The 26,817-nt window shown below is 35.1% G+C and overlaps 1 protein-coding gene across 6 annotated transcripts in view; it reads left to right on the top strand.

The window, feature by feature from the left end:
* The window catches only part of MKLN1 (muskelin 1), a 313,020-nt gene that overhangs the window by 209,167 nt on the left and 77,036 nt on the right, over nucleotides 1–26,817 (top strand). For all 6 annotated transcript variants that reach the window (XM_032401559.1, XM_032401556.1, XM_032401557.1 and 3 more), the window contains 5 exons: nucleotides 2,459–2,601; nucleotides 4,275–4,363; nucleotides 8,411–8,520; nucleotides 11,831–12,023; nucleotides 25,811–25,888. In XM_032401559.1, the coding sequence (XP_032257450.1) occupies nucleotides 2,567–2,601; nucleotides 4,275–4,363; nucleotides 8,411–8,520; nucleotides 11,831–12,023; nucleotides 25,811–25,888 (505 nt within the window). In that variant the 5' untranslated portion in view covers nucleotides 2,459–2,566. The remainder of the gene's footprint in view (nucleotides 1–2,458; nucleotides 2,602–4,274; nucleotides 4,364–8,410; nucleotides 8,521–11,830; nucleotides 12,024–25,810; nucleotides 25,889–26,817) is intronic.

Genomic DNA, 26,817 nt, shown 5'->3' with positions numbered 1-26,817 from the left:
ACCAACCGAGCCACCCAGGCATCTGATAATAAAGAAATTTTAATCACTAATTAAGATGTAAACAGTATATAAACCTAAACAGTTGTTATGGTGTAGTGGTTAAAGCCTTGGCTCTGGGGTCAGTGAGTCAGTAGAGACGCTTTTAACTTCAAATAACAGAAGGTCCTCTGACAGTGGGTTAAATAAATCGGGTCCCTCCCACCCCCTGCCTCCTCCCCAAGAAAACTAGAGTTAGGCAGCTTCTGGTGAAAGCTGAGTGGCTTATAGTTGGCTGTCTCTGAGATTCTCTTGATTTTTTTCTTCATGGTTACACAGTGGTAGCATTTTGTTTTGGAGAGCAGAACTTATCTCTGCTTACATCTCAGCATTTGTCCTTTGGCTGGAAGGTGGCTAGGAAGAACTGGGTTGAAAATGGTGGTTGGGTCGGCCAACCAACAACATTAGCGGTCAGACTGACTGATATTTAATGTCACGTCTGCCACTGATTAGCATTGTAATGGTGGTCAAGTTAATTAGCCTTTCTAAGCCAAAATTTCTTCATCTGTATGATGAGGATAAAGAGGATAATTATTATTAAAATACTACTCCTATTTCTTACTCCTACTAAAATGAGAGAATGAATATAAAAATCCAAGCAATGTACCAGACAAGGGAGTTAGTGCTCACAAAATATTCACTCTGATTTTATCATCATCATCATCATCATCATCATCATCATCATCATCTTTCATGTCAACATCAGCTTCATTCTTTTATTGAGGTAAAAGTCACATAACATAAAATTGACCATTTTAAAATGTGCATGTCAGTGGCATTTGATACATTCACGGTGTTGTGCAACTATCGGTCTAGTTCCAAAATATTTTTGATCACTGCATAAGGACCTGTGGTACCCATTAAGTAGTCTCTCCTTTTCTCCTTAACACAGCTTCTGGTAATTACTAATCTGCTTTCTACCTCTATGGATGTACCTGTTCTGGATATTTTGTATAAATGGAATCATTCAGTACCTAACCTGTTATGTCTGACTTCTTTCACTTAGCATGTTTTTGAGGTTCGTCCGTGTCATAGCATGTATCAGTACTCCATTCCTTTTTATGGCTGAATAGTATTCCATTTTATAGAATTACTTCATTTTGTTCTTCATTTATTAGTTGATAGACATTTGGGTTGTTTCTACCTTTTGACCATTGTGAGAAGCACTGCTCTGAACATTTGTTTACAAGTGTTTGTTTGAATACCTTTTTTCACTTCTTGTGAGTATATATGTAGGAGTAGAACTTTTGGGTCATGTAGTAATTCTGTTTAACTTTTTGAGGAACTGCCAAGCTATGTTCTATATCATCTGTACCATTTTCATTCCCACTAGCAATGTCTGAGAGAGTTCCAGTTTCTGTACATCCTTGTCAAGACTTGTTATTTTCTGTTTGTTTGTTTTTCATTATAGCCATCCTAGTGTGGATGTGAAGTTATATTTCATTGTGATTTTTATTTGCATTTCCCTGATGATTAGTGATACATCTTTTCATGTGCCTGTTGACCATTTGTTTATTTTCCTTGGAGAGAGGACTATTGAGGTCCTTTGCCGTTTTTAAATTAGCTTGTCTTTTTTTGTGGTTGAGTTGTAAGAATTTTTTATATTTTCTAGATACTAATCCCTTATTAGGTTTATTATTTGCAAATATTTTCTCCCATTAATTTTCTCTGCATGTTATGAAGTAGGGCCAACCATCAATTTTATTTTTATCCTACTTTTGTAGGATATTGTATTACCCATTATTAGCATGAAGCCACTGCAACAAAATATCTGAATCATTTTTCTGAATAGCTTTTTCTCTGTATACTCAACCAGTAGTAATTTCCTTCTTGATTTTTATAATTGAAATAATCTATATAATGTAAAATATGTTCCCTAATTAACTGACACCATTTTATCCAGTGTGTAACAGGAAATCTTGAGCTGCATTAGACATATCTGTAGTAGGTCCAGGTTTTTTAATTTATAAAATTGGCAGGGCTGGTTAGTAAATCTCTAAGTTTGTTTTTAAGTTTAAAATTTCATCACTGATTTTGAACATTGAATTTGCTATCAGAGTGTAGTTGATGAGAATATGTGATTGCTGCTTTTGCAATCTAATCTTGTTTTATTTGGTAACTCATAGTCTGTTTATGTCTTTTATTGAATGGCATACCTTCATTAGAAGTTAACTTACTAGTCCTTTTCTCCCCCTTCATCTACAGTTCAGGATGATGTAGTTTGGGAGAAAGTGGTGGTGGTATGGCAGCCTGTACAGGGCTGTGTCATACTGTTCTTTAGCCTTAAAAACACAGTGTGCCAGTGTAGGATGGGTAGGACGGATCTTATGCATTCTTCAGCTGACTGTCCAAAGTTTTAACTTAAAGTTGTTTAACTATTTGTTCTAAACAAAGGATATAATTTGTTTTTTTCTTTTTTTAGTACTTGATTCTGAAACTTGAAAGGCCTGCTATAGTCCAGAACATCACATTTGGAAAATATGAGAAAACTCATGTCTGCAATTTGAAGAAATTTAAAGTCTTTGGTGGAATGAATGAAGAAAATATGACAGAGCTATTGTCCAGGTGAGTTATGATTATGGGGAAGAAGGAGTTGTCTTCTAAACAAGCTGCAGTCTTAGTTTTATCTCTTTGTGGCTAAATCTGCATGGTTTGATCTTTCTTTCAAGGGAGAAAAGAATATTTCTACTATTGTATTTCTAGTGCCTTATTTTAATATGGTGGCTTGAGTTAGCCTCTTTTTTAACCACCAGCCACAACTTAATATTGTTACTAAAGAAGAAAATAAACCTTGGGTGTTTTTTTCCCCTACTTATTTTTCGATCTTACTTTTGAACTGTAAATGACCACAGAAATATTTTCAGCTTCAATAAAAATCTTTGCTTTAAAATTATGAGATCTGGGGAGTCTGGGTGGCTCAGTCAGTTAAGCGTCCGCCTTCGGCTCAGGGCATGATCCCAGGGTCCTGGGATCGAATTCCGCATTAGGCTCCTTGCCCAGCAGGGAGCCTGCTTCTCCCTCTGCCTGCCGCTCCCCCTGCTTGTGCTGTCTCTCTCTTTCTGACAATTAAATAAATAAAATCTTAAAAAATATATGTACAGACTCTATCTAAAACATTAAGATTGTTTGCCCTAATCCAGAAACAGTATTTTGGGAATTTAGTATAAATTGGAGACTAAAAAGAGAAAGAGTATGTGACTGTATCTACCACAGTGCCTGCCACTTGGAAGGAGCTTAGTAAATTTGAGTTTTAAAGACATAGACCATGAGGAACGAAAGTGTTAATTTGCCCCCTAGATAATGAAAAATCAGACAGCCAGTAGAAGGGACAAATAAAGCCACAGTGTTTTAGAATATATTTGTGATATAATATGTCCCATTAGCACAGTATTTGATATAAGTAAATATTACATCTATACTGCATTTAAGTCATGAAAGTATTTTAGGACATAAGGCAACCTGAAGGTAAGTGATTTTCCCATAAATACTTGTGTTGCAATCCTGTTTGTGTAGAAAGGTGATTAAGGGTTTATTTTTATGTAGGATGGAGTGGGTGCTATTAAACCAATGGAGTAAGAGTGTCTTTGAAAATTTATTGAGCTCTAAAAGGAACATTATTAACATCTTAATCAGAATTTTTAAGGACTTAATTGTTTCACAGACTCTAATATTTGGCTCTAAGTTGTCAGATATGTACGTGAATTATTTTTAATTTTTTTCTTACTGCATACGTATTTTATGTTATATTCAGTTCTACTCTAAGGACACTAGGTTCTATCACACATTTCCATGCACTGTAGCCACATCTTTTAATTAACACTGATCATTTTTCATTAGGCCTCATATAATTAAGAGAACACAGTTATGATACAGTTGATGTGAATATACATGTTTTGACCTATATTCTCATGTTTGACTACTTCTTATTTTTTTTAAAGCTTATTTATTTATTTATTTGTCAGAGAGAGCACAAGCAGGGAGAATGGCAGGCAGAGGGAGAAACAGGCTCCCCACTGAGCAAGGAGCCCGATATGGGACTCGATCCCAGGACCCTGGGATCATGACCTGAGCCGAAGGCAGACCCTTAACCAACTGAGCCTCCCAGGCTTCCCTTCGACTACTTCTTTACATTTTCTTGGTCGTGTATTTTGTTTAACCTTAAGATCTGAGTATGATTTATGTTTTAGTGTGTTTACTAAATTATAAAGTCAGATTTGATAACCTATTTTTTTTCACAGTGGCTTAAAGAATGATTATAACAAAGAAACATTCACCTTGAAGCATAAAATTGATGAACAGATGTTCCCTTGTCGATTCATTAAAATAGGTAAGGTTTTTAGCATTCTGAAATAGAAATAAATTCCTTGTACCATCAGTCAACAAACTACAGTCTCTGGGCTGAATCCTTCAGAACTCCTGTTTCTTAAAATAAGATTTTATGGGAACACTGCCACACTGGTTATTCACTGGTTGTAATGTCTGTTTTGCATTTGCTCTACAAAGTAGTTGCAAGAGACAAGATGTTTACTGTTTGGCCCTTTGCAGCAAAAGTTTTCTTTTCCCTGCTTTATAAATCTATAACTAAGTGACAGTTATTTCAGGTAGAACATTTTCTAAATATTTTTTCATTTGAACGTTTTCTTGGAAGGTTTAATGAGATAAGTGACTTAGTTCAGCTTTGATTGTTTTATGGAAGGTTTATCAAGTTACTGTAAAGCTATAATATTCTAAAACTAAATACTGATGAATTCCTTAAGGCAGTATATTATGGTTACTTTCTGTTTTTTTTTTAACCCTCCCCCCATTCTGTTTTATGTCTTTTTTTTTTTTTTTTTTTGTGAAACATTCGTCAAACCTGTTAAACTAATTTTGTGTCCTTTGGTGCAAGTAATGTTTGAAAAATACTACCTAAGGCATGTATTTATTTAGCAAGTGTTTAGCTTAAGACAATATTTGTAATGCCTCCTCAACATCAGTATTTTTAGAGTTATTTTGCTTTTCTTTAGGATTTATTTCTTTTTTTAAGGTAGAAAAGTTGAGGACTTGAATCTTTTAATTTGCAGTCTGCATCTATGTTACATAACTGAAGATACTATGTTAAAATTAAAGTGAATCAGATCCTTCAAAGAATATTAATAAAAGCCAGAATCCCATGTTTTGATTTGGGAGAAAAATTCCTCTTTTGGAACAAGCAGTGTACTTCATAGTCATTTTTTGCCAACCTATCAAGAGGTGGCCAGTTCACTTCATTGAATCAGATAGTTCTGTTGGGCAAAAAGAATATCTAAGGTCTTAATACAGATTACTATAGAGGAAAAACTACTTTTACAATAGTTGGGCTATCCAGTGTGTTACTTTCTTTTATGACTACAGTTTCTGTTGTTATAATAAATAATTGTAAATAAAACCTGTTTCCTGTTTTTCTATGAGAATTTATGAACAAGCAAATTTTTTGACTAAGTTTAACTCTTGTTTTTTTTTTTTTTTTTTGTACTGAGTACTTCTTTCCTCAGTATGCAGACTACCCAGTTCCTATAGACCCTAGCATAGCTTTAATAGTTCTACGTTCACATCTTTCAAATGTACAAGCAGTGAAACGTCTTATGTTTTCCTATAATAAATTTAGGTTATATAAAATTTTAAAGTACTTATTCAACTTCTGTTTTACTTCATCATGCAAAATGAAATTTCTCTTTCTCTTTTTATGTTCAGAATCTTATTTGTGCTTTTTTGCACAGTACCTACAGTCGTTGGTTTACTTTGAAGGAAACTACCTACTGCTACTGCTTCTATAGTTCTCAGTCTTCTAGTATTATTTGTTAGAAGAAATATGAATAAATGTCTGTTTAGGGAAGTTGCATAGTTTTCTTCCCTTAAAAATTTATAAAACAGAGGTCTCTTCTGGACCAGTTAGACATTCAGCTGCCCAAAGATAAGAAATTGGACCTCTTTCCAGCCCTTTCTGTCAGCCTTTAATTACGGGGCATAATGATGTCTTTTACTTAGCCCTGGGTTAGTTTTATGGTATTCAGGCAAAATGTTAATTGGAGCTTTTCAAATAATTGTAGATACTTATTAACTCATTTGATATTTAGGATATTAATAGATAACTTCATATTTCTTTAGAAGATGTTAATAGTGGTCTACTGTGTGCTTGCTTTCTAGTCTTCTCAACATTCTCTTGATAAATTTTCTTCGAAAATAATATAAAGTGAAAATGTGAAACTCAAAGCCTTTATGTTAGGTTAGTATTTTTAGTTTATCACCATGTTTTCTTTAAAAAAAATCATTCTGAAAAAGCACTTGAGTGATATGTGGCGCTCTTGTGGTGGTAATTTAGCAGGTATTTGTTTCGTGCTCAGGATAAATTGTTAGAATGACTTGGATTTCTGTGGATTTTTCCGATTTTTGCAGACTGGGTGGTTGTGAGGGCTTTAGGGAGAAGCTTCAGCTCTGGCTGGATTTGGCCTGCATTCTGGATCCTCAGAAGTATTTAGAAGTCTAGAATGAGTACTAAGTCTGGGAGGGGTGCCCTGATGGTAGCCCTTTATGAAAGCAGGTGGAAAGGTGACATCCTACGTACCGTAAACTCCTCTGAATCCTTAGGTTTTTGGATTCACTCTTCTGTTTCAATAATTTACCGTCTCTTTCCCTCAGTAATATCAAACTTATAATTACTGTATATTTTTAGTATGTTTATTTTCTTTTGGATATTCTTGTGTTACTGATGTTTTTAAAAATCAGCTTGTTCAATTATATGTAAAGAGAAAAATGGATATGGGGCACCTGGCTGGCTCAGTTGGTGGAGCATGTGACTTGATCTTGGGGTTGTGAGTTGAGCCCCACGTTGGATGTAGAGATTACTTAAAAAATAAAATCTTAAAAAAAAAAAATTGGATATATACCACTGAGCCTTTGATTGAGATTACATTAAATTTATAATTAATTTGAGGGGAACTGGCATGTTTACAACATTGAGTTTTCCCATTTAAGAACATAGTATGTCCTCTCATTTATTCAATTCTTAATTAACATTTTATATTTTCTGCAATAGCTCCTGCCTATATTAAAGTTTATTCTGAGATACTGTAAGCTCTTGTGACCTTTTTAAAGGGGACTTTTTCATTAAATTTTCTAGTTAGTTATTACAGGTAGAGGGAAAACTGATTTTCATGTTTACCTTGCATACAATCTTAAGTTTTTCAGTTGACTCTCTTGAATTTTTTATGAAGATAGCTATATCATCTTCAAGTGATACTGTTTTTTCTTAATTTGCTTTTTTTCCCCTCTCTCTCTTACTACATTGGCTAAGATCTCCCATATAGTGTTGAATAATAGAGATAATTGGGCTTCTTTGTCTTGTTCCTGACTTGAGCAGCAATACTTAATGTTTCTCCATTAGGTTTAATTTTTGAGGTCTTTGATATTTAACAAAAAATTTAGGTAAGGTAGTTTTCTTTTGTCTTCTATTTCTTACATATTAAGAGGGGTTTTTTTCTTCTAATGAGTAGAAAATAAATTTTATTAATTTACTCTTAGCACCACTTGAGGTTATCAGACACATTTTTTACTTTGTTAACATGGTGAATTACACTAATAGAGCTTCTATTATTGAACCATCCTTCCATTCCTGGAATGAACTCTATTTGGTTATAGTGAAAACCTGGTAGAATTTTTTTGCAACTTTAAAAAAAAAATTTGAATATATACTTATAGCTGAGATCAGCCTTAAATTCTTTTTCTTCTGAGTTTATTTTCAGGGTTATACCACTTGTTATGTAACTGAACTTTTGCTCTCTTTTTGTGCTCTGATACAGTTTAATTTATATAGTAATTATTTGTTTCTTGTGGGTTTGATAAAATTTGACTGCTAAATCATCTAGTCCTGGTCCTGTTTTTAGAGGGGTAGATAAATAAGCACTTTGAATTTATTTTATAGTGTTTTTTTTTTAAAGATTTTATTTATTTACTTGACAGAGAGAGACACAGCGAGAAAGAGAACACAAGCAGGGGGAGTGGGAGAGGGAGAAGCAGGCTTCCCGGTGAGCAGGGAGCCCAATGTGGGGCTCGATCCCAGGACCTTGGAATCATGACCCGAGCCGAAGGCAGACGCTCAACGACTGAGCCACCCAGGCGCCCCTATTTTATAGTGTTTTTATAAATTACACCCCTTGATGGCATGGATCATATTTTCTTTTTTTTCTTACTGTAACCCCAGCACCTAATAATACAGTGTTAGGCTTATAGAAAATGTTCTGAAAATTTATTGAATGAATTTAAATGGGCATGAATAGTGATTTTACTCTGCTAAAGTTTTATTTGAACTATGTTAATTTTTTTTCTTTTTCTTTCTTTCTTTCTTTTCTCCACAAAGTTCCACTCTTATCCTGGGGACCCAGCTTTAACTTTAGCATCTGGTACGTTGAACTTAGTGGCATTGATGATCCCGATGTAGTACAACCCTGTCTCAACTGGTATAGCAAGGTAGGACTGTATTTTAAAATCCTGATTTTATGTTTCTGATACCTATAAAGGGAGAAATGTGTAAAGCTTTTGTCTTCATTGAGACTAATTTAAAATACTGAGAATAGTAATAACTGTAATGATTAATCAACTAACATTTATTTACATTCTGCCAGCTGCTAAGCAATCTTTTTAACTTATTTAATCATTACCACTCTATGAGATAGGTAGTTATTATCCCTCTTTTACAGATGATGAAATGGAGCACCGAGACTTTGAGGATCTTGCTTGGTCCACACAGTTCACAGTTGTAAAGTGCCCACACCAGCATATAAACTCAGGCAGTCTAGCTCCAGAGTCTGCCATTATATGTATTATTAAAGCTATCTGATCCTGAATTTTGTTTTCAACCAATATTGATAGAAATATTTAAACACAGTTTTTAGTGGGGTAGTGTTGATTCTGTGCTGCTTTGTTTTTTTTTTAAGATTTTATTTATTTATTTGACAGAGAGAGACACAGCGAGAGCAGGAACCAAGCAGGGGGAGTGGGAAAGGGAGAAGCAGGCTTCCCGCCGAGCAGGGAGCCTGATGCGGGGCTTGATCCCAGGACGCCGGGATCATGACCTGAGCCGAAGGCAAATGCTTAATGACTGAGCCACCCAGGCGTCCCTCTGTACTGCTTTTATAATATATTACTCCATTGTGTTTGTTGAGTAAAATAGGAATATTTACTTTTCCTTCAAAGAATTTGAAATAGCTTCTGTAAATATTATGATCTTGTGCTTATAGGAAGTATAAAATTATATTTAACAATTTTGTTCATAGATCATTTTATACAGAGGATGCAGCCTGAAAAATGTGAGTTTAAGTTATTGAGAAATAGGTCTTTTGGGTTTTTTGCATACCATTTATACTTTGTTTTGTTTTTGATGAATATTTATTCGACTCTCATAGCTTTTTTTTTTTTTTTTTGACGGGGGCTCTCTCTTTCTTGTCAAGGAGATGATAAAGCTTTAGTCTATTCACTACTTCTTACTACTTTTATTTGCAAGTAGGGGTGAACTGATGTACTCATAGGAGATTGGGAAGCACTATAAATTCTAAGGCTTTTCATATGGAATTTTGGCTCTTTTCTGGTTAGTTTAATTGAGGAACTCTTTGACAATTTATTTGTGGCATTTGATTATATTCAACTTAAAATAGATGCTTTTAGTATTTTCTGTATTTTTCATATATTCTTGGATTTCCTGTAATACTGTAAGATCTTTCAAGATAGAGACAATATTTTTAAACGTTAAAAATCACCTTTACAGTGTTATACACATAGTTGTATAAACTTAGCATCTTCTAAATTCTATTGGTTCTTTTAAAAAATAATGATTAAATTTCTCTGATATTTGAATGCAATTTTCTCTTTAGCCTATGATGTGTGTGTGTATGTGTATTTTAGTATACTCACACATATCTCTTGATATTGTAGAAAGTTGCAAATTTCACCTGTTACCCCAACATTGTGGAGAGATTATATTTGAGAACATAAAATTGTTCAGTCTTAACTTTTCAAGTTTGCTGCATTTATTTATTTATTTATTTATTTTTAAAGATTTTATTTATTTATTTGACAGAGAGAGACATAGCGAGAGAGGGAACACAAGCAGGGGGAGTGGGTGAGGGAGAAGCAGGCTTCCCACTGAGCAGGGAGCCTGATGCGGGGCTCGATCCCAGGACCCTGAGATCATGACCTGAGCCGAAGGCAGGCGCTTAACGACTGAGCCACCCAGGTGCCCCAAGTTTGCTGCATTTATTATGAACCTCTGGAAATTAGATAAAATCTTCACCTCTTTGAGTTTCAATCTTTTTTTTTAAAGTGTTGAAATTCTATTTCATAAATTTTCTCCTACTGTATATCTATATGCAGCCTGATAGAAAACTTACAATATAGATATGATTCAGACTCCTGAAGTCAACATGATAAAAAGGTATTACTGTTAAATATGATTCCAGATAGTTATGATAAATCTTTATTTAGAAGCCAAGGGTTAAAGTTCGTTTGGATAAAGAATGAATTTTTTGTTATTTGAATAAGGAAAATCTTAGTTAAGTGTAATACTTAAGGAAAAATGTTTTGACATTTTATTAATTAGAAAATCAGCCAATTATAGGACGCCTGGGTGGCTCAGTTGGTTAAGCAACTGCCTTCGGCTCAGGTCATGATCCTGGAGTCCTGGGATCGAGTCCCACGTCGGGCTCCCTGCTCAGCGGGGGTCTCCTTCTCCCTCTGACCCTCTTCCCTCTCGTGCTCTCTGTCTCTCATTCTCTCTCTCTCAAATAAATAAATAAAATCTTTAAAAAAAAAATTAAAAAAAGAAAAAAAAGAAAATCAGCCAATTATAAATTGATTTGTATTTCAGGTCTTATAAATCTTCCTAAAAGGGGGTATTCTTGTCTTTAAAAGAATAATGCTTACAAGTAAATATTTTTGTTTGGTTATCATGCATTGCTGCTTTGTCATTAGTTAATTTTGGTAATTTTTATTTAGGAAATTTGTGGAAATTTCATAAATTATTCTTGAAGATACTCCTTGTTTGTTTTTTTAAGTTTTTATCTGAGCTTGTATTTTTGGCATTCACCTTAATAGGGAAGAGTTAGTACATTGAACGTTCTTCTTTTTAGATTCTAGTTAATTGAGATTTTTACTTTATAGCATTTAATAGATGAGGTAGCCCAGGCTTCGAAAAAAGTATAAAATTTAAATAATCTTTTTCTGATCATTTTGAGTCATAAATTCTGTTTGTGGTTTTTGAAATACATAAAACACTTGATAATATTTGCTTTTCATGTAATAACCTGAACCAAGAACAAAAAGCATAATATAACTTATATATATTATTTAATGGTTTCTAAGCTTTCAGTACCAACAATGTAATCTGATGAGTTAACGCCATGGAAGTTATAATCTTTGCAATCTTAAGTGGTCTTTGATAAACAGTTTTTTTGCTTTTTTAAAAGTTCAGGCTCTAGAATTAGGTTTGGTTTCATCTTTTTATATCTTTCATCTTTATGAAATATATACCTATGGGTATATATATGTATATTTGTATATCTTCATCTCTTTTGTGTCTTTCTGCTATATGGTTTTGTGACTTCTGGTAAGTTATTACAATTGACTAAGCTTCAGCTTTGCCTTTCAAAGTAGAAATAATGATACTAATGAGTAGTACAGTGCTTAGCACATAGTAAACGCTCACTTTAGGTTAGTTGTCACTTATTGCCTACAGTAATAACTAAGCAAATCTCTTCTTTTCATACTTTCTCTTGTGTTCCAGTAGTACCGTGAACAGGAAGCTATTCGTCTTTGCCTAAAACACTTCAGACAACACAACTATACAGAGGCCTTTGAATCGCTACAAAAAAAAACCAAGATTGCCCTGGAACATCCCATGTTAACAGATCTACATGATAAACTGGTGTTGAAGGGTGATTTTGATGCTTGTGAAGAATTGATTGAAAAAGCTGTAAATGGTATGTTATAAACATGTAAACTTTGTTTATTAGGGTGATTTCAAGTATATACAAGAAATAGTTTTTTGAAAAGAATATAATCTTATGCCAATTATTAGTTTACTTTTTTTCCCTCTTTTTACTCTGTAAAGATTGTTAGCTTGTTGAATTATGTGCTGCTTTTATATAAGGTAGGTCCATAATGATACTTGAAAAACAACAAAGAAACATATTTGAACTCACATATCTAAATCTAAATTGCCATCTTGGGAAACCATGGAAGCATGCAGTTGCATTTATGAATGCTAACATTGACTAGCACTAAACAGTGTTACAAAAAGGCTTTAAATGTTACCTTCTGTTTTGGAGGCCTATTGCTTTATGTATTTTTGTTGATAGAAAATTGTCATTTTTTTAATGGCATAATTTGGCATAATGGATAGTTGGGTATTAAAAAATGTTAAAAAATGTTATTAGTAGAAAGTTATAATGAATAATGAATGAGGAGATTTGTACTGGAAACATCTTTGTGATATGGATGCTACGTAATTGTTGATTTTTCTTGGATGGTTTTTAATCTGGTTTTGAAAGAAATGTGAATATTAGAACATGATATAATCTCCAAAGATAATTGTTTTGGAGGATGGCATCTATTTGAATATTTAGGGTATGTTTTATTATTTTTATTTTTATTTATTTATTTTTAAAGATTTTATTTATTTGACAGAGAGAGACACAGTGAGAGAGGGAACACAAGCGGGGGGAGTGGGAGAGGGAGAAGCAGGCTTCCCGCGGAGCAGGGACCCCGATGTGGGGCTTGATCCCAGGACCCTGGGATCATGACCTGAGCCGAAGGCAGACGCTTAATGACTGAGCCACCCAGGCGCCCCTGTTTTGTTATTTTTTAAAAGGATCTTTGTTGTTATTTTATGGAATGGTATTCTTTTAAAAAATAATCTCCCACAGTGACAAAGAACAGAATAGGTGTTGTGGTATAATAGAAAAAAATATATTGGGATGCCTGGGTGGCTCAGTCAGTTAAGCATCCAGCTCTTGGTTTCGGCTCAAGTCATGATCTCAGGGTCTTGAGATTGAGCCTGGCTTTGGGCTCCCTGCTTAGCGGGGAGTTTGCTTAAGATTCTCTTCTTTGCTCCATCTGCCCCTCGCTCTGCTCAGACACATATGTGTGTGTGTGTGTGTATGTGTGTGTACACATTCTCTCTCAAATAAATAAATCTTAAAAAAAAAATTTTTTTTAATAGGGTGCCTGGGTGGCTCAGTTGGTTAAGCGTCTGTCTTTGGCTCAGGTCATGATCCCAGAATCCTGGGATCGAGCCCTGCGTTGGGACTCCCTGCTCAGTGGGGAAGTCTGCTTCTCCCTCTCCCCCTGCCCCTCCCCCCTGCTCGTACACGCTCTCACTCTCTCTCTCTCTCTCAGATAAATAAATAAAAATCTTTAAAAAAATTTTTTTTAAATATTTGGTCTTTGTCTCCTAAAAGTCCTGAAATTTAGTGGAGGGATAAGAGTGTTTTTGTATGCTGAGATGACAGGTGGCTGGGGTCCCTAGATAGCTTCAGATTTCCAGAAAGACCAAACCCTGTGTGTAGAGGGCTGAAATTTTCAGCCCCACCACCCCAGCCCGATCTGCAGAGAGGGAAGAGGGGTCAGAGATTGAGTTCAACCACCAGTGGCCAGTGTTTTAATGAATCATCCCTAGGTAGTAGAGACTCAAAAAAAACAAAAAAAACAAAACAAAAAAACCCCTAAACATTGAGGTGCCTGAAGAGGGCATAGAAAACACACACACATACTATCTCTCTCTCTCTTTCTCTGTCTCACTCACTCTGGTGAATTATTGAACCTGAGGGGGTTTGTGGGAACCCCAGATGTACAGGCAGTAAATAAGTACAGGTGGCCTGGGATTTGGGGTTGGCATCTGAAGTGGGGATAGTCTTTTGGGACTGAGCCCTTTAACTTAGAAGGATCTGACAGTAATTTCAGGTAGATAGTGTCAGAATTGAATTGTTGGATACCCAGTTGGTGTCAGAAAATTGGAGAAACAGCTGGTGTGAGAAAAAACCCCACACATTTGGTATTAGAAGCATTGTGAGTAAAAACAGCTTAGTGCTCAGTATAAAACTTGTGGAATGAAATTTGGTGATTTTTTTTTTAATAGAACAATAGACTTTCTCCATTCTCTGCTTTCATGTATTTTAATCTTATCTCTGTTATCATCCATTATTATTATGTGCTCATTTATCAAATAGGTTGAGTATTTTACAACTGAAGAAAATGGAACCAGTACTGCCTTCTTTGAGTTTATAAATTTTAAATTAACTTAAAATGAATTGCTTCTGGCTCCATTGCTTTGTAATAACAAACCTGCCTCTCAGCCTTATACATTGTTACTGCTTATTTAATTGGTAATGATACTTGCAAATAAATGATTACTGTGTTTGAAATAGAGTAAACTGTGGAGTATAAATAAATAGAATATATATGATTATTAGTCTCTTCCCAAACCATTAAAATGCCACCAATGAAAGTATAAATGTATGTATGCCATTTCTAAGAATGAATTCTATATATTTTTTTAACCTAAAGATGAGGAAGTCACAAGTATTTTCATGGTTTGTTACTTTTGCTTCAAATATATCTTAAGGCATGTAATATTTTGTTAAGGTAAATAACAATGAGAACAACAAAAACCAATGGCAACTTTATGCTATTACTAGGCTAAAAACAGTTATATTTAAAAACTGTGTCTTTATCAATATACTCATTTAAGAGAAACTGTTAAAATCTTGTGCAACTTTGATACTACAGGGACTTAACTTACCTTTCTGGCTCTAGGAAAGGCCCAAGTTTTAGGGAAAATTGGTAATTACTCTATTCTTGAGACTTAGAACGCAGTCATATTTTTTGTACTCCTCAACTGGCTTGGAACAGTGTTTAGTTAATAAACATTCCTTCCAGGGTTGTTCAGTTGGCTGCTGACTTCACTGATGATGATTTGTTGGACAAATAAGGAAGTAAACACTGCAGAGTTTTTTGGCTTCTGCTCCACTAAAAACATAGCAGAGAAGGGCAAAAAGTTCCTGTTTGCTAAATAGGAAAGCTTAGGGAATCAAAAGCATCTTATAATGGAGGAATCAAAAATTATGTTTAGTGTATCTTAGTGTGTTCTTCAAATATGAGTATTTGAGATATTTGAGAGAAAGTGTCTCTAATAGGCTTCCTATTTGTTAGAAACACCCCTACATTTATATTTAATTTCATTACAGATCCAATACCCCTGGACCAATTATTGCTACTTTCTCCCTGACAGTGCCGGGGGAGAAAGTAGAATCCAGTGATCATGGGCAAAAGTAATCACCTAGAACAGGAAGTATTCAAAGAAAACCTAACCTCCCTTTGCAGTGTTTATCTTATTTCTTCCTCTTTAAATTAAACTTCGCTTTTTTAAGATAAGGGAGGGAAAAAGTTTAATAAAATGGTCCTAAAATTTCAACTGGAGGTCTTTATCTCCTTCCCACTTTCCCTCCTCCTCTCCCTTTTCTCTCTTTCCCCCTTTAATCATTTCTTCTCACTCCATGGTTTATGTGGTGGTTGTTAATTATGTGGCAGGCGTGTTTCCCTCTCAGCACTTTTTTTAAGTGAGATCTCAAGTCCTGTAGGAGTTACCTTTGTGGCAAGGTTTTTTTTTTTTTTTTTTTTTAAGATTTTATTTATTTGACAGAGAGAAAGACAGCGAGAGGGGAACACAAGCAGGGGGAGTGGGAGAGGGAGAAGCAGACTCCCCACTGAGCAGGGAGCCCGATGTGGGGCTCGACCCCAGGACCCTGGGATCATGACCTGAGCCGAAGGCAGACGCTTAACGACTGAGCCACCCAGGCGCCCCTGTGGCAAGGTTTTAAACTACAGATTTAATGTTGTTAATAGCAACAGGGCTGTTCATATTCTGTATATCTTCTTGAGTGAGCGTTGGTAGTTTGCGTCTTTTAGGGAATATTCCCATTCCATCTAAATTGGTGAATTTATTGGCATAAAGTTGTTCATATCTTTTTGACATCTTTATGTCATATCTTATTCTTGAAATTGGTGATTGTTGGTTTCTTTGTCTTTCTCTGTTTTTTTTTCTTCTATTTCATTGATTTCTACCTTTATTATTTCCTTTTTTCTGCATAGTTCAGTTTTAATGAAATGAAATGAAAGCTGAGGCCATTAATTTGAGGTCCTTTACTAATACAAGGATTTGGTGTTAAAGAGTTACCCTCTAAATGCCAACATGAGTTCACTCCTTGGTGAGTCAGAAACTGGACCAGGCTGAATTGTTGCATAGAGAAAACTTTCATTTGCAGCAGAGGAGATCACAGTGAATGACTTCCAAAGCTGTGACTCCCTGAGAGAGGGTGAATGGGTTCCTTTTGTTTAGGGTTAGGATGAATATTTAGATTGGGAAGCCTTGTCATCATATGTAGAGGCGAGCATAAGGTCACACACGTGCCTTAAAGAAACATGCCTACACATACATTGTATGTTATGTAAATGAAGCTGAGGCTCGGAGATTTTAGTATTATAATGAGGTAAAAGTAGTTGTTGTTCATTCCAGAGGTCACTCCATGGTCCTTCTGTGCAGGTGCAGGTTGGGGGTTTAGCTCAAAAGGTCTGGGTGGTCTGGGCCTGCGGGGGTCTTGTCAGGGCAGTCTCCATCACCTCAGGGGTGCTTTCAGGTTTCATTTACCTGAGTTAAGAGCTAAACAGAAAAGAATAGCTTACGGAAAAATATAAGACAAAGGTTAGTGAGTACAAGCAGGTGGGCAGTGTTAGGTCTTGGGATCTAGTTGGTGACATAAACACTGCTGGCTGTATATGACAAATTTTGCTGCGTTGTGTTTTCATTTCTGTTCAATTTAAAATATGTATGCATAATGACCAACTCTTTGCCTTGTTTTGTTCTCTTGTGCTTAATCGTTTGGCCAGGATATTTAGTACAAGGGTGAGATGATGTAATGATAGTGGATATCCCTATGTAGTTCATGTTCTCAAAACAAATGCTTTCAGCATTTCATTGTGAAGTATGTTATTTGATCTGGGGTTTTGGAGATCCTGTATTAGATTCCTAGGTTGCTAAGAGTTAATGTTATAAATGGGTATTGAATTTTACCACTTTTTCTCTATCTTTTGTGATATGATTTTTTTCCTCCTAAATTCTATTAATATGTGAAATCATAGTTATTGATTTTTTAATGTTAAACCTCAGATATACTTAACTTTGCATTTCTCAGATAAATCTATCTTTCTCATACATTTTTTGGTCTATTTTGGATTTAGATGGACTAATGTTTTGTTAGAATTCTTCTGACTATATTTTCATTAGTAAAATTGGCCTTGTAATTTTTCTTTATCTTACCTTTCTCTTCAGGTTTAGTATCATTGTTACGCTGATCTCACATAATGTGTTAAGGAGTTAGCCTTTTCTTCCTATAACCTGTGTATGTGTAAGATTTGCATTCTTTCTCATATGCTTGGTAGAATTTGTCATTAGGCTAACTGTGCTTAGAAATTGCTTTGGGAAAGTATTTTTGTCTATCAGTTCAACTTATTAAATGTTGTAAGACTGTTCAGAGTTGTTTGGTTGGTTCAGCTTTTAACAAGATATCTTTTTCTAGGGGCGCCTGGGTGACTCAGTCGTTAAGCATCTGCCTTTGGCTCAGGTCATGGTCCCAGGGTTCTGGGATCGAGCCCCACATCAAGCCCCACATCGGGCTCCCTGCTTGGCGTGAAGCCTGTTTATCCCTCTCCCACTCCCCCTGCTTGTGTTCCCTCTCTCGCTATGTCTCTGTCAAATAAATAAATAAAATCTTAAAAAAAAAAAAAAAGATATCTTTTTCTAGGAATTTTTCAGTTTCACTTAAAATTTCAAACTTCTGGGCATGAAAATATGCCTAATATCCCCTTGTTAAATGTTTTCAGGATTTCTGTTTCAGGGTATCTCTTTTCACTCCTTCTGTTTCTCATTGATGAATTCTTTTTCTTCCCCCCCATCACTCTCACTGCAGAAATTTATTAAGTTTATTGGTCTTTTGAGGAAACCAGTTTCTGGTTTGTTGATTCTTTCTGTTATTTATAATGTCTTCGACTCTTGATTTAGTTGTCTTCTTTCTCTCTTTGAAACTAAGTTTCTGTCTTTTTGTAACTTACTAAGATGGATTCTTGGCATATTAATTTCCAGACTTGTTATTTTCCCATATATACATTTAAGGGTATAAGTTCCCTTCTACTTATTTTTTAGTGGTCCTATGAAGTATTTTCATTTTTGTCCAGTTCGACAATTTCATTATGAAATAATATGGCTCATTTATGAGCCATAGTTATATAGAAATGTAGTTTTATTTTTAATTTCCAAATTAAATATCCAAATTCCAGATTTCATTTTTGTTGTTGTTGTTTTAACTTATTTCTAGCATGAAGGCATGGTGGTTAGAGTACATATTCTATAGAATTCTAGTTCTTTGAAATTTGATGAGACTTACTATATGGTCCAGTTTGTTTAATTTTTATAAACATACGTATTTGGACAGAATATGAATTCTTTATTTGTTGGGGCAGTTTTCTGTATATGCTCCATTGGTTCAGTTTGCTAACCATGTTGCACAAATTTTCTTTACCCATAGTGATTTTCTGTCGGATTCTCTCAGGTACTAAGAAAAATAAGTTAACTCTTTCTCCCGTGATTTTGGAATTGCCCATCTCTTATGGGTTTGTCCAATTTTGCTTTAATATATTTTGAAGCCATGTTTCTAGATATATACACAATTTAAACTCTTTATTTTTGAATTAAATCTTTTATCATTATGAAATGTGTTTTTATCTCTAGTAGTGTTTTTTATTTTATTTTTTTGTTTAAATTCAATTAATTAACATAAAATGTATTATTAGTTTCAGAAGTAGAGGTCAGTGATTTATCAGTTTCATATAATACCCAGTGCTTATTACATCACATGCCCTCCTTAATGTCCATCACCCAGTTACCCCACTTCCCTCCAGCAACCCTCAGTTTGTTTCCCATTGTTAAGAGTCTCTTATGGTTTGTCTCCCTCTCTGATTTTGTCTTGTTTTATTTTTTTCCTCTCTTCCCCTATGATCCTCCGTTTTGTTTCTTAAATTCCACGAGTGGAATAATTGTCTTTCTCTGATTGACTTTTTTCACTTAGCATAATACCCTCTAGTTCCATCCACATCGTTGCAAATGGCAAGGTTTCAAATTTTTTGATGGCTGAGTAGTATTCCTATATATCTATATCTATCTATACACACACACACACACACACACACACACACACACACACATACATCACATCTTCTTTATCCATTCGTCTGTCATTGGACATCTGGGCTCTTTCCATAGTTTGGCTATTGTGGACATGGCTGCTATAAACATTGGGGTGCAGGTGCCCCTTCGGATCACTACCTTTGTATCTTTGGGGTAAATACCCAGTAGTGCAATTGCCTGTGTCGTAGGGTAGCTCTATTTTCAACTTTTTGAGGAACCTCCTTACTGTTTTCCAGAGTGGCTGCACCAGCTTGCATTCCCACCAACAGTGTAGGAGGGTTCCCCTTTCTCCGCATCCTCGCCAACATCTTTCGTTTCCTGACTTGTTAATTTTAGCCATTCTGACTGGTGTGAGGTGGTATCTCATTGTGGTTTTGATTTGTATTTCCCTGATGCCGAGTGATGTTGAGCATTTTTTTATGTGTCTGTTGGCCATTTGTATGTCCTCTTTGGAGAAATATCTGTTCATGTCTTCTGCCCATTTCTTGATTGGATTTTTTTTTTTTTGAGTGTTGAGTTTGATAAGCTCTTGGTAGATTTTGGATACTAGCCCTTTATCTGGTAAGACATTTGCAAATATCTTCTTCAATTCCATCAGTTGTCTTTTGGTTTTGTCGACTGTTTCCTTTGCTGTGCAAAAGGTTTTCATCTTGATGAAGTCCCAATAGTTCGTTTTTGCCCTTGCTTCCCTTGCCTTTGGAGACGTGTCTAGCAAGAAGTTGCTGCAGCCGAGTCTAGTAGTGTTTTGCTTAAAGGTACAAATTGTCTTACCTTAAGCTTTCATTTGGTAAGTATTTGCATAATGTATCTTTTTTTTTACCTTTTATTTTCAACCATTCTGTATCCTTTTTTTTAAATAAGCATCTCCTATAAATTTAGTTCAAAAAAATCTGCCTTCTTTTGAGCATTTATTTCATTTGCGTGATAGAATTAGTGGTAAATATATAGGTGTAATCTTACCATTTTATTATATATACTTTGTCATGTCCTTTATTTTTTGGTTGTTAACTCTTAAAACTTTTTAATTTTCATTTTTTCTTTTTGTTTGGAAGCAACATACTTTGTTTATCTAGACTATATGATTAGTCTAGAAATTACAGCAAGTATACATATTTAACAAAATTAATCAGTGCCTTTTTCCATTTCCCGTACTAGGACTTAGTGGACTTTCAACTCCCATCTAGTCACCTTCCAACTCATAGGTTATTGTTGTCCTTTAATACCACATTCAAAGACCCTATAAAATACTACTATTCTTACTTATTGTACCGAATTATCTACTAATTTTTTTGTTCTTCAGTAATATTTGCATCTTTGATCTTGTATCTAGGATCATTTTTCTTCTGCCTTAAGCATATATCCTTTAGGATTTCTCCTCCTCCTCTGAGAGAGAGAGAGCTCATGCATGCGAGCAGGGGGAGGGCAGAGGGAGAGAATCTTAAGCAGGCTCCACACTCGCTGTGGAGCCTGGGGCGGGCGGGGGGGGGGGGGGTACTCTATCTCACTACCCTAAGATCATGGCTGGAGCCAAGATCAAGAGTTGGACACTTAACCAGCTGAGCCACCCAGGCACTCCTGTCATCTCTGTTTTGATGAGAAATGAGTTTGATAGAACTTCGGGTATAGGTTGCAGTACTATTGTATATGCTCTTTTTTTTTAAATCTTGGATGAGGTTTGAACATTTTTTTTTTTCCTCTTGGTAAAAACTTCCTAAGTTTAATTTTTTATCATGTACTTTTTAAGAGGATATTCACTATTGGAGACAAGAACAGCTTGTGCCTAGTTAGGACTGTATGAAATGTGTTTGTAATAGTCTTAATCATAGGGGGAAAAATGAGGTGGTGTTGGACCTGGAGACTTTAAATAGTTTTAAAATTGTTAGCAGCTCGGTCTTAGCATGCTTTCTCCTAAGTGATATTTTCATTTCTTTTGCATAGTTTTACTTTTATCAGACCCTTCTGATTTCCTGCTTTAGATGTTTGTCAGAAATAGAAATACTAGCAACTGCCTGACTTCCTCTTAAAACATAGAAGTAATTTTTAAACTTAGTTCACAGTAATGTGTAAATGCCTCACTTTTTAATTTGTTTTTGAGACTTTCAAAACAGTGGAATGAGTGTTGTCATATTTTTGTAGATGAGAATGTCATTATTTCAATAGAGAGCCTAAACTTTTTTTGCTGAATCATATAAAATATCTACAAGCAGGCATACCAAAACAAAAGGCAAGATCTTACAAGAGTTAGGAATATAGGAACATGGTATTTGGGATGCAGAGGTGTCAACTTTTCATTTATTTGAGATCTTAAAAGGGAATTCTTTTAAATTAAAACAAGTTGCTAAAAGCAATGTATTTTGAAAAAAATCTTTACCCTGCTTTAATGTTTGCAGCATTTTTATTGTTTCAAGGGATTTCAAGCTTATGACTGTTTGATTTCTAGAAATTAAACTTACTCTGTTAAAAAATAAAGTTTCAGGGCACCTGGGTGTCGCAGTTGGTTCAGTGGCCGACTCTTGGTTTCAGCTCAGGTCATGATCTCAGGGTTGTGAGATCGAGCCCTGCGTTAGGCTCCACACTCAGCACAGTCTGCTTGAGATTCCCTCCCTCCCCCTCTGCCCCTTCCCCCTGCTCACTCTCTCTCTCTCACTAAAATAAAATAAATAAAATCTTTTAAAAAGATAAAGTTTCTGTAGCATGTAGTATTACTATTTACCAAAGCCTTAATAAACATTTGCGTTATTACTTTTCTTTTTGAAGACATAAAAGAAGATTCTTAAAGCATGTCATTTTATTTAAAGTAGCTATTCCATGTAACCTACTCCAGATACATCTGGACTATTTATTGATAACCCAGTTTCCCTGGCAAGAGGCGATAATGCATATTAGGATAGATTAAATGAGAGTCATCTTTAATTTATCATGTTTCTCTGTAAAATGCAAATATGTATTTTTTTAAGTCATTATAATATTTTTTGTTTGGAGTGGTTATATGATTTAATATTATAACATGAATCAATGTCAAGAAGCTAATAAGAGAGTTGGATAGTTGGTAGTGTAGAGGGATATGAGAGGGCTGGAATTTATAGATTTATAGATTTATAGATTTATAGATTTCTAGCTTTTGTCTTATGTTAAGCCATGATTTCTTTCAAAAGAAGAGGTGTTTGGTATGGTTTTTATTTTGTTTTTTGGTAGAACAGCTAACTTCTCAAACAAGCCATTGCTTATAGGGAACCACTTCCAACCAACAGGAATGCTTCAGTAAGTAATCTAGGGTAGCAGCAAACCAGCATTCCAGAGAAGATATGAAACATAAAAAGTAAACTTTAGCCACAGTAGCAGTAGGTCTTCATTTAAGAGGGAGATTACATTGTTTCCTTTAAATCATAAATAATTGGGTGCCTGGGTGGGGAGTTTGTTCTTTTTGCTTTGAAAATTACTAATAATATTTTCATAGGACAATTGTGTTTGATAAAAGAAAAACAACATGAAGGTCTTGATGGGTAGAGTATTTGTAAGCTTTTTAGGTTAGTAAGAGTGGGGGTAGAAGGATTGGTTGAAGAAACAATTAGAGAATTTAATTTTACTTGCAATGTTCAGAAGGACTTGAAAGATCAGGGATGGGATCCTTCATTTGAGTAGAACTCTTGGTGTGATCACTGCCATAGCAGCTCTTAGAAGAATTTTCCCCGGTGGATTATGAGTTCCCTTTCCAAAAGTGCAATAACGCTTAAGGGGAAAGAGGAGATGAAGACTTTCCTAAGATGAACATAAGGTAAAATCGGCCAGACACACATAGTTCCAGTAAATATATTGGTTATAACAGTGGTGGAATCTTAGTGTGCCAGAATTTGGAAGGAACCTCTGGCCCTATCCAACTCTTAAAAACGAGTTTTACAGATAAGGAACTTACTTATCAAAGTTGTATAACTAATTATAATTAGTATAAGAGACTTATGTAATCTGGCAATTGGTTACTGTTAAAAAGTGAAATTTTCTAGTTTTCTCTATTTTTGCTTTGTATTTTTCATGTCTGCAGTTTCCTTGTCTTTCTTAGTTTTCTACTTGTCTCTGTATATTCCTGTCTTTTACTTTTTTATTTCTCTTCAATTAGCCATTATGTAGAATTAATGCATATTTTAAAATCATTGTCTTTATCAAATAATTGTCTTCTGTTTTTTAAAAAGGATTATTTAACTTTTATGTGTCTTTCTCAAAACTGAATAAAATTCAGTTACTCTGTTTTATGTCTATAGAATTCTAAATTAATGATACATATTTTACTATCATCTTATCATTATTAATAGGAGCCCCTGTTAATTTTATCTGAAAAAGAGTTTTCCAGTTCTTGTAATGGGAGAGTGTTGGTCAGAGTAGGGTGGATGGGCAAGAATTACCAGAAAAGCCCACAGGGGAGTAGATTATGATAGAAACACTCTCACTAAAATAAGTCATGAATCGGGTGCCTGGATGGCTCAGTTGGTTAAGCATCTGCCTTCGGCTCAGATCATGATCTCAGGGTCCTGGGATCGATTCCCGCGAGTCCCGCGTTAGGCTCTCTGCTCAGCAGGGAGCCTGCTTCTCCTTCTGCCTTTACCCCTCCCCCCCGCTCATGCGCTCTCTCTCTCTTACTCTCTCTCCAATAAATAAATAAAATCTTTAAAAAAAAATAAAACAACTCATGAATCTACTTGTTCCCCTTACTATAACAATTAAAATATAAATGCTAATGTCAGAGTGCTAACTTCAGAAGGAAAGAAGAGTATTAGAACTTTCTTTTTGCAAAAACTTTGAAGTCCTAAAGGCAAAGAAAAAGAGCAACTAGAGGCGTATATGGGATGGAAGTTTTTAGTTAAAGCCATCTGAAAAGGAGCGCCTGCGTGGCTCAGTCGTTAAGCATCTGCCTTCGGCTCAGGTCATGATCCCAGGGTCCTGGGTCCTGGGATCGAGCCCCACATCGGGCTCCCTGCTCAGCGGGAAGCCTGCTTCTCCCTCCCCCACTCCCCCTGCTTGTTTTCCTTCTCTCACTGTGTCTCTCTCTGTCAAATGAATAAATAAATAAAATCTTTAAAAAAAAAAAAAGCCATCTGAAAAGACTTGAAAGCTAAAGGGTGTGGTTGCAGTTGAGCTTCATAATTACCCAGAAAAGAAAGAAATTAGGGAGATGTCTGTACGTTACCCAGTCTGTGGCAAGTGTGTAAGTCACAGAGAACAGACAGTTTTACTTATAAATTCTTTGGAAAAGTATTTATGTTCAGGGACTAAATGAAGAAAAAGGGAAAACCTTTATTCAGATTGAGATCAGAGTCAAATGATAGAATTTATAGTAAAGTTGTCTTTATAAATTATAATCTACATGGATTCATGTAAAAGAAAACCCTTGTTTAAAAAGTAAGAATATGTTATTGTATGACATAACAAGTCCAGAGGTAGATTTCATGGTTGGTCAGTTCAGAGATCCAGTTTCTTTTCCTGTCTCTGCTTTGTCGTCATTATTGAATTGACTTCATTCTCATACCTGTACAGATTGGCTGTAGCAGTTATGTACATTGCATACAGATAGGAAAATTTCCAGAAGAATAAAAGTAGATTTGTCTTCTTGGTATGTTTGTTTATAAGCAAAGGAAACATTGGATACATTAGCCAGAATTGGAGTCCACACCATCTTAAATTAATCTTTGTTGAGGGACATGGGATTAGGGCTTGATAATTATTTGGGATGAAATAGATATATATGGGGAGTTCAATCTATGGCAGCTATTAACAACTGCTCTTAAGAAGTAAATTACGAATTTATTGATGAAATAAGTTCAGAAGTAAGGCAGAGTGAAACACAAGGCCCTGCCTACCACTTAAGAGCTGCATGATTTTGGTTAAGTTCCTTAATATCTCTAAACACACATTTCCCCATCTGTAAAACAGAGATGATAATGCCTAGTTCATAAAGTTGTTTTTTTAATTAAGCCATATTTAGTCCGTCTTAACTAAGACAAAATGAATTTTAACATTTCGTAAGTATTCAGTAAATATGTAACTGTACTGGTACCAGTACTTTTATCTCTGTGGTTTTGTACTCAAAGAAAATTATGTAAAAATGGAATTTTCACTTTAAACACTTAGTTTTGTTTTTCCTGAAGATATAAGGGCCTAGACCAAAGTTGTCGTGGCACTCATTTTCTTCTCTAGTTTTCTTGTATTCGTCATGACAAAAATGGGGAAAACATAGTAAATTTAGTATGAGCTGCCACTAAAACAATTTGTTTACATGGTTGTGTCAACTAATACTTTACTATTTATATTTGAGATAGCGTGAAAACTGAAGTGACATTTTCTGAGAATGTGCTTTTATTAGTATATTAGCGACGTATTAATAATTTCCCTTAATGTAGGCTTTTTCGTTTTTTTGCTATAATAAAAAGTGTAAGCCAGTTAAGGTATAAATAATTCTCTCTCATTCTTTGATATTTGCAGATGGTTTGTTCAATCAGTACATCAGTCAACAGGAATATAAGCCACGATGGAGTCAAATCATTCCCAAAAGCACCAAAGGTAAGCCTTATTTTCTGGGTTGTGGGTGGTTTTGCTTTAATGTCTCAGTTTCATTTTTCCCAGGGCAGCTCAAGTTTTACAGTACTTTGTGTGGGAAATCAAGTGTTTAACGTAAGACATAGGTTCCTTAACTAGATAGCGGGGTTAGTTTACTATATTAAACTTTTCTTTTAAACCTTTTTGTTTTATCACTACAACAGAAGATTGGGCAGTTTTAACACAAAATCCCCTCATAAACTGCATTTATAGAGGTACTGTAAAATTATAGCCTTAGTGTTGTCATGCCAAATGTGTTCCTAATAAACCCTCAGTTTTGCAGAATTGCTCACTAAAGTGAACAGGGCTTATGAGGGAAGTAGAAATGGGGCATGCCATTCTAAATCTATGGAACTCTGAAGCAGATACGAATGAAAACTAGCATGGTAACTCTGATAAAAATAAATACTGGTACAGTTAACTCCTTACAGGCATTTATATTGAGCATCACAGTGAGATTGGAGGCTTAAACCCTAGGACTCATGCTTCCTTCTTTCAGCTGTCGACCTTAGAGGGTATTTATCAAAACTTAAAATCTGATCCAGAGCATAGTCTTCTCCATTAATCCATTTTTTCATACAGGGGAAAGTATTTGTCCCTTCTTGATCTTGACTCGTTGCTTTGCCAGATGGTTAATATAGTGGAAAGTGTAGCAATTGTTTAGTGCAATTACTTGCATTAAAGGAAGGCAGTTCTGTGGATGTTTAGCTTTTTTCTGACAGTCTTCATAAATTACTAAGCACTTCTCTTTAACTGGGAGAAAGCTCTCCCCTGATAGTGTTAAACATTAATATACTGGAGAAAATTGCTTACAAACCTCCATAATTTCTGTTATTCAGACATCATTTCTCCTGCTTTATCAGTCATTTTTGAGGTAATTTTTGTCAGAGAAA

This window comes from Phoca vitulina, unplaced genomic scaffold, assembly GCF_004348235.1.
Source record: "Phoca vitulina isolate PV1807 unplaced genomic scaffold, GSC_HSeal_1.0 scaffold4, whole genome shotgun sequence".
In the NCBI taxonomy this organism is placed as follows: Eukaryota; Metazoa; Chordata; class Mammalia; order Carnivora; family Phocidae; genus Phoca; species Phoca vitulina.
This window is presented reverse-complemented; position numbering and strand designations above follow the sequence as displayed.